The sequence below is a fragment of the Saccopteryx bilineata genome, chromosome 3 (assembly GCF_036850765.1).
Source record: "Saccopteryx bilineata isolate mSacBil1 chromosome 3, mSacBil1_pri_phased_curated, whole genome shotgun sequence".
Classification (NCBI taxonomy): Eukaryota; Metazoa; Chordata; class Mammalia; order Chiroptera; family Emballonuridae; genus Saccopteryx; species Saccopteryx bilineata.
The window spans coordinates 117,738,719-117,746,786 of NC_089492.1; the positions used below are offsets into that span (position 1 = coordinate 117,738,719).

General features: G+C 42.5%; 1 protein-coding gene across 2 annotated transcripts in view; it reads right to left on the minus strand.

The window, feature by feature from the left end:
- USP34 (ubiquitin specific peptidase 34) overlaps positions 1 to 7,768 on the minus strand; it is a 287,003-nt gene extending 279,235 nt beyond the window's left edge. For both annotated transcript variants that reach the window (XM_066267204.1, XM_066267203.1), the window contains exon 1: positions 7,627 to 7,768. In XM_066267204.1, coding sequence (XP_066123301.1) covers positions 7,627 to 7,669 — 43 coding nt within the window. In that variant the 5' untranslated portion in view covers positions 7,670 to 7,768. The remainder of the gene's footprint in view (positions 1 to 7,626) is intronic.
- Positions 7,769 to 8,068: the final 300 nt, after the last annotated feature.

An 8,068-nucleotide genomic window follows, 5' to 3' on the forward strand; every position in this document is an offset into this window, starting at 1 on the left:
TTTGCTCAGTGGTAGAGCATCGGCCTAATGTGCGGGAGTCTCAGGTTCAATTCCCGGCCAGGGCACACAGGAGAGGCGCCCATCTTTTCCTCCACCCCTCCCCCTCTCCTTCCTCTCTGTCTCTCTCTTCCCCTCCTGCAGCCAAGGCTCCATTGGAGCAAAGTTGGCCCGGGTGCTGAGAATGGCTCTATGGCCTCTGCCTCAGGCGCTAGAATGGCTCTGGTTGCAACAGAGCGACAGCCCCAGATGGGCAGAGCATCACCCCCTGGTGGGCATGCCGGGTGGATCCTGGTTGGGCGCATGCGGGAGTCTGTCTGACTGCCTGCCCGTTTCCAACTTCAGAAAAAGAAAAAAAAATACCTGTATATGCCCTGGCCAAGTAGCTCAGTTGGTTAGAGCATCGTCCCAATACACCAAGATTGCCAGTTTGATCCTCAGTCAACATAGAATCAACCAAGTAATGCATACATAAGTAAAACAACAAATCAATGTTTGTTTCTCTTTCTCTGTTCTTTTCCTTCCTTCTCCCTCCCTTCCTTTCTGTCTAAAAATCAATAAAAATTTTTAAAAATAATTACATACACTATCATTAAACATAAAAACATGAACACATCTCATGAATACAGTGCTAAAGCTAGTCACCAATAGTGGTCACTAACAATGCAGATAGTATTAATAACCTATGTTTGTAGTGCTTTATGGTTTTTAAGTTACTTCATAAAGATATTTGAGTTGAAATTGTGAATGCTATTGTCTTTGAAAAACTATTTCAAGTATTAGTTGATTTAGCCTGACCAGGTGGTGGCACAGTGGACAGAGTGTCAACCTGGGACACTGAGGACCCAGGTTGGAAACCCCAAGGTCACTGGCTTGAACACGGGGTCACCGGCTTGAGCATGACATCACAAACATGACTCCATGGTAGCTGGCTTAAAGCCCAAGGTCATTGGCTTGAGCAAGGGGTCACTGGCTCAGGAGGAGCTCCCCCGTCAAGGCAAGTATGAGAAAGCAATCAACGAATAACTAAAATGCCACAACTACAAGTTCATGTTTCTCATCTCTCTCCCTTCCTGTCTGTCTCTCTCGCTAAAAAGCAAAATTAAATTTAAAAAGAATTAATTGGTTTAAGAAGATATATATCTAGCAAGATTAATTTTACCCCAAAAAAATCCATAATTTAGGCCCTGGTAAAGTGGCTCAGTGGATAGAGCATTGTCCTGGCACACAAAAGTCCTGAGTTAGATCCCCAGATGGGGCATTTCCTAGAAGCAATCAATGAGTGCACAACTAATAACGGAACAACTAAGTGGAACGAGTTGATGGTTCCCTCCCTCTCCCTCTCTCTCCTTTCCCTGCCCTTTCTCTCTCTTTCTCCCTCTCAGATCTATGGTAAAAAAAACTTTTGTTCCACAATTTGGAAATTTGTTTTATAGTGAAATCAAATTTCCAATTGTAAGAATAAGTTCAAATTTCAGAATTAAATGTGTACCAAAAAGTGTTATACTACTAATAATTTGATTACTTAGTGCCTGTGTACTTATCTAAAAAACTCTAGAGCCTGACCAGGAGGTGGCGCAGTGGATAAAGCATTGGACTGAGATGCAGAGGACCCAAGTTTGAATCCCGAGCTCGCTGGCTTGAGTACAAACTCATCTGGTTTGAGCAAGGCTCACCAGCCTGTACCCAAGGTCGCTGGCTTGAGCAACAGGTCAATCGCTCTGCTGTAGCCCCCCAGTCAAGGCATATATGAGAAAGCAATCAATGAACAACTAAGGTGTTGCAACAAAGAATTAATTGATATTCCTCATCTCTCTCCCTTCCTGTCTGTCCCTGTCTGTCTCTGTTTCTGTCACAAAATAAATAAATAAATAAATAAAAAATAAAAGACCCTAGAGCAAGGGTCCCCAAATTTTTTACACAGGGGGCCAGTTCACTGTCCCTCAGACTGTTGGAGGGCTACCACATACAGTACTCCAATACACTGACCACCAATGAAAGAGGTGCCCCTTCCCGAAGTACAGGCAGGGGGCCGCATGCGGCCTGTGGGCCCGTAGTCTGGAGACGCCTGCCCTACAGCCTGACCTATGGTGGTGCACTGGATAAAGTATTGACATGGATGGAATGCTGAGGTCGCCAGTTCAAACCCCAGGCTTGCCTGGTCAAGGCACATACAAGAAGCAGTTACTACGAGTTGATGCTTCCTGCTCCACCCCCCATCTCATCTCTTCCTCTCTCCAAACTCAATAAATAAAATTCTTTAAAAAAATTAAAACTTGCCTGACCAGGCTGTGGTGCAGTGGATAGAGCATTGGACTGGGATCCGGAGGACCCAGGTTCGAGACCCCAAGGTCGCCAGCTTGAGCGCAGGCTCAACTGATTTGAGCAAAACTCACCAGCTTGGACCCAAGGTCGCTGGCTCAAGCAAAAGGTTACTCAGTCTGCTGAAGGCCCACGGTCAAGGCACATATGAGAAAGCAATCAATGAACAACTAAGGTGTAGCAATGCGCAACAAAAAATTAATGATTGATGCTTCTCATCTCTCTCCATTCCTGTCTGTCTGTCCCTCTCTCTGACTCTCTCTCTCTGTTTCTGTCAAAAAAAATTAAAAATTAAAAAATAAAAACTTGCCTAACCTGTGCTAGTGCAGTGGATAAAGCCTGGTCGCTGGTTCAAAGCCCTGGGCTTGCCTGGTCAAGGCACATATGGGAGTTGATGCTTCCTGCTCCTCCCCCACTTCTCTCTCTCTCTTCTCTAAACTAAATAAATAAAATCTTTAAAAAATTTTTTAATAAATAAAATAAATAAAAACCCTAGAAACGTGTAGTTTTCAAAGGGAACATTGCTGACAAACAGTATTAACAGCTTCTCACTCAGCTGCACTTATTACCATAAATTGCCACTATAACTACCATGAAATTACACCTGAATTTGTTAATACATAAAAAATAGTAATTTTTTATTTTGCCAAACTCCACTTGAATAGATCATCAAGTTATACAGCAAGGGATAAATGTTAAAAACTGTGGGCTTTCAGCCTGACCTAGGATTAAGTCTTGTTCAAATCCTGGCTCCACTGAATTAGTCCTGCGATCTAAACAAGTTACGTAAACTCTTGGTTCTCTTATCTGAAAAGGATAATAGCGTACCTACTTCAAAGAATAAAGTACCCAACACAGACTGCTCAAGAAAATATTCTGCTTTAAAAATAAGATGCAAACAATTGTTCTGCAAATATTGATATGAGAGTATCTGGAGTTCTAGCTTAGATATGGCTACTAACTAAGCAAATGATCTTTAGCAAACCACTTCAGCCTTTCTGAGGTTCAATTTCTTAACCTTTAAAGTTGAGACATCAATACTTGCTCCAACCTATCTCAAAGGATAGTTAGGTAGAGCAAATGAATTGTCTATTTTAAACAACTGGTAAACGATAATTCACCCGACATACACACAATGAATAAAATCCACAACATACCCATAGTTTAAAAGACTGATATACATTTAAAGCTATTTTCACTCTATCCTCAAAAATTTACCTTTTGAGGGCAAACAATGACCTTAGTTTACTAGTTGGGCTAGCTATGGTTATGACCCAAACCATAACTTGAGGCCTCCAACTTTTCATTAACATCCAGAAATGTCCTGGACTTAGTGAACTGGGTCATAAAAATAGCTATAAAAGCAGCAAACATACAAACTCGACAGAACAAGTTACAGGAATATAAACTCAAAATTATCTCCAAAACTATATGCAACCCCACAAACTGATAATAGCAGCAAAATTACCTAAAAACATTTCAAGCTTTTAAAATGTCTTCCTTATCAAAAACAAAGCACTGAAAAGAAAATGGAAACTCAAATGTTAGTATTCTTGAGATTTTTTCTAACACTAAAACCAAATGCTATTTTGAAATATAATTTCAAGTTTTAGGATATCTGTCAACAAGACCACATTAAAAAAGTGGATGAGAGGATCCTTAATACGGGGTCCTTAGTCTGGTTCCAAAGACAGGTTTTAATGGCTCCTTAACCACAGGCAAAATTGTGTCTATATACAAGTATATATTCCATGGTTAGAATTTACAGTTTCAGATTCACAGCAGGAATAGAGGGGTAACTGGTAATACCGTACTAATACGCTCATCAAAGACTGATGACAAAAGGAAGCTATTTACATTCTTTTGCTACCAATTTTTATTTTAACTACATTACATTCTACCAGATTTTAAAATAATTCATATGAAGTCCCTACCAAAAAAAAGGCTATATTATCAGCTTTTTTTGCACATCAGATAAAAAACTATACTATCCATATTATGTCTACCTTTTCATTAAAAACACAAAAGTTTTACACATTTACTGGTGTGTCCAGGCAGACTTCTTTAAGTCTGATGATTCTATATTTGAAAAAAAATAGACTTTTAGTATTTTTTAAAAAAGAATTCTTTCACCCTGGCCAGATAGCTAGGTTGCTTAGAGCATTGTTCTGAAGCCCAGTTGCCGGTTCTATTCCCAGTCAGGCACAAACAGGAATGTTCCTGTCTCTCTCCTCCTCTTTTTTTTTTTCTTTTTTTTCTTTTTTTTTACAGAGAGAGATAGGGGTGGGATAGATAGGGACAGACAGGAACGGAGAGAGATGAGAAGCATCAATCATCAGTTTTTCGTTGTGGCACCTTAGTTGTTCATTGATTGATTTCTCATATGTGCCTTGACCGTGGGGCTACAGCAGACCAAGTAACCCCTTGCTCAAGCCAGCGACCTTGGTACAAGCTGGTGAGCCTTGCTCAAACCAGATAAGCCCGAGCTCAAGCTGGTGACCTCGCAGTCTCGAACCTGGGTCCTCCGCATCCCAGTCTGACACTCTATCCACTGTGCCAACACCAGGTCAGGCTTTCCCTTCCTCTTTATAAAAGTCAATTGGAAAAATAAACAAACACCCTTACCAGGCGGTGGCCCAGCGAATAGATCATAGACCTGGGATGCTGAGGATCCAGGTTCAAATCCCAAGGTCGCCGGCTTGAGCATGGGCTCACCAGCTTGAGTGTGGCTCACGGTTTGAGCATAGGATCGTAGACATGACGTCATGATCACTGGCTTGAGCCCAAAGATCTCTTCTCTGGCTTGAAGTCTAAGGTCACTGGCTTGAGCAAGGGATCACTGGCTCAGCTGGAACCCTGCCCCAGTCAAGGCACATATGAGAAAGCAATCAATGAAACCTAAGTTGTCACAACTATAAGTTGGTGCTTCTCATCTCTCATCTCTCCCTCTTATTGTCTGTCGGTCTGTCTCTCTCACGAAAAATAAATAAATAAATAAACATTTAAAAATAATAATAATTCTTTGCAACATCAACTTGAAACATAACACCCAAAAATATAATTTTTTTTTCTTGGTTAAACTGTTACGGGGAGTTATGTTGAGAGATGAATTCTGAGTACATTATTTTGGCACTTTAACTCTGAATGTCTAATCAAGGATGAACTGATGCTCACCTTTGCACAATCTATGGAGGAAAAGTAGTCTTAATAAAATTATTATGCACCAGATTATAAGAAAGACATATATAGGACCTACTTCAATTCAACAAGTTCCAACTACACACTCCTACCCAGTCATGGATAAATGTTAGTATAGTGGGGGATACAGGAAATACACAAAGGAAAAATAAAAACAAATTTTAAACAACAACAAGGGATAAAAAGCAACATGTCATAGCTCGGTATAACCTACAAATAAAACTGCTTAAGCAATTTAAAAAAAAGGAAGCATTATTGTGAGATCGTGTTTAGTAGGCAAATTTTTAAACTCAAGTTAAAGGAAATACTAAGAAACTAAGTATTTTTAGAGATCATTGGCTTATACACAAATAGGAAATCCTTCTATTTTTGTTCATTAAGACAGGTTTCTTAGAAGGTCTGCATGGCCAGGTTTTGTGAACCTGGTTCAACTTACTATATTTACTTAAAGGTATTACTTCAATTCTCCATACTATTTCTAACTCCATAAATCCTTGCATTTTTGAGTGCTTCTAAACAAAGTTCTAGAGGGTTCCCAACTCATCTTCAATAGAACCCTTCATTATGTCTTTTTTCAAAAGATAATAAAGATGAACTAACCAGTTTCTTTAGATACTATCTTTAAAATTAACTTGCCTCATTAAGTTTAAAATATTTTTTAAAACACCAACAAAATTATTAAAAGCAGATTTTCCTAATACATCAAAAAGCAAAAAAGCTCTTCGTTTTCCAATTTCAGAATAACAAAGCCATAATCACACAACTTATATATGAATACAGTTCACTGAAATACTTATGTTTATCAGCATATCAAACCATATGCACCAAAAATAAAAGTACATCAAAATAAATACAAACTTAAAAGTCCAGGAAAATTTAGAATGGCACAAATATACTGCTCACAAAAATTAGGGGATATTTCAAAATGAATACGAAGCTATAAAATATCCCATAATTTTTGTGAGCAGTGTATTTAAAAGTATAGTTTAAATATGAGCAAAACGCCAATTTCACCTGTCAGGTAGTAAACTGAGTACCCTTCCACTTTTATTAGTATTGCGTTTGCTCATTAAAGTGAAATTCAAACAAGATGATGATCAATTTTATAAATCAACTGTTTTAAGAATCATATTAAAAACAGGAAGTCTTAAGTCTTTCAAATATCACACACAACCAAAGCTGTTGGTAAATGAGCATTTCCTTAACAATCAAGTTTCTGTATATTAACCTTTTATCTAATTCACCTGGTCCAACTAGGCCTTTGGGCCCAGAAATAGTTAACTTGCACTGTATCTTGTTTCTTTAGGCTGAAATACCATCTTACAAGGGTCGGGAACAAAAATTTTACCTGGCTATAAAAGATCAATATGTACGTACGCTCCTTAATAACCAAAAGCATAAGGAATATGGCCTTTTATTCCAGGAGCTAGGCCATGACTATCCCGGGATGGAATCTGCGCTACACTCCTCTCCTTAGTATAACAGAATTTACCATTAAAACAAGGAATGGTGCACTAAAAAACATCATTAATCAATTTTTTAAAAATAGGCATGAAGGTTCCAATCATCAGTACCACAGTTCATTTTCAGGTATTTAAGAGCTGACAGAAGGGCTTAATACACCCACACATTCCCGCAAGGGAGGGGAAAACGACCAACCTTCTCCCAGCGAGTTTAATGAAAATTAGCAGGTAAGAAAGCCTCGCTGAAAATCAAAGAGGGCGGCCGGAGGGTCCGGGCTGCGGAGGAAAGCCTGATCCTCGGACCCCACCTCCCCTCACCTTCCCAGAAGGAAAAGGAACGAAGGCTCATTAGTGCCTTCGTTAATTGACACCTGTAATGAGGAAACTTTCTCAGGCGCTGGGACCGCTCCGGCCGGGCCTGGCTACAGCTCCGCGGCGGCCCCTCACGGGCGCCCAGGTAACCCGGCCAAGCTGGGCCTGAGGCGGCGCGGCGGCCGCGCCACCGCGCACCTTCCCGGGCGCTAGGCCCGCACGCCGCCCGGTTCAGCCCTCGCCTCCCGCAGGCCGCGGCAGCCCGGGGAAGCCGGGAAACAGCGCGGGGACCCCAAACCACGCACCCCGACAGGCGGCCGCTGCGGCTACTTACTTTCATTTAACACCTCCACCAGGTCTGCGCAGTTCTCGCACATCGTTCGGCCGCCGCCCCCCCCCTCCCCCGCTTCGGATCGCACTGACTGATCCCGACCGGCGGGGGGGAGGGGAGAGAGGCGGAGGAGGGGGCCGGCCGGCCGGCGGGGCGGGGAGGGGAGGGGAGGCGACTAGGGCGGGCGGCGGCGGGGACGGGGCGGGGAGCAGGAGAATGGGGGAGGGGGCCGGCGGTCCCCGGGGCGGGCGGGGGAGAGGAGGGGGGCGAGGGGAGGTGCGCAGGCCGGAGGGGCGCGGAGGCGCCGGCGGCAGGGAAGGAGGGGAAGGACGGGGGGAGGGGAAAGGGAGGGAGGGGGCGGGTGGGGAGAGAAGCAGCCGAGTCACTTCACCGACCAGACGCCGCGGCCACCGCCGACGTCGCCGCCATTTTAATAGAGCGTTCG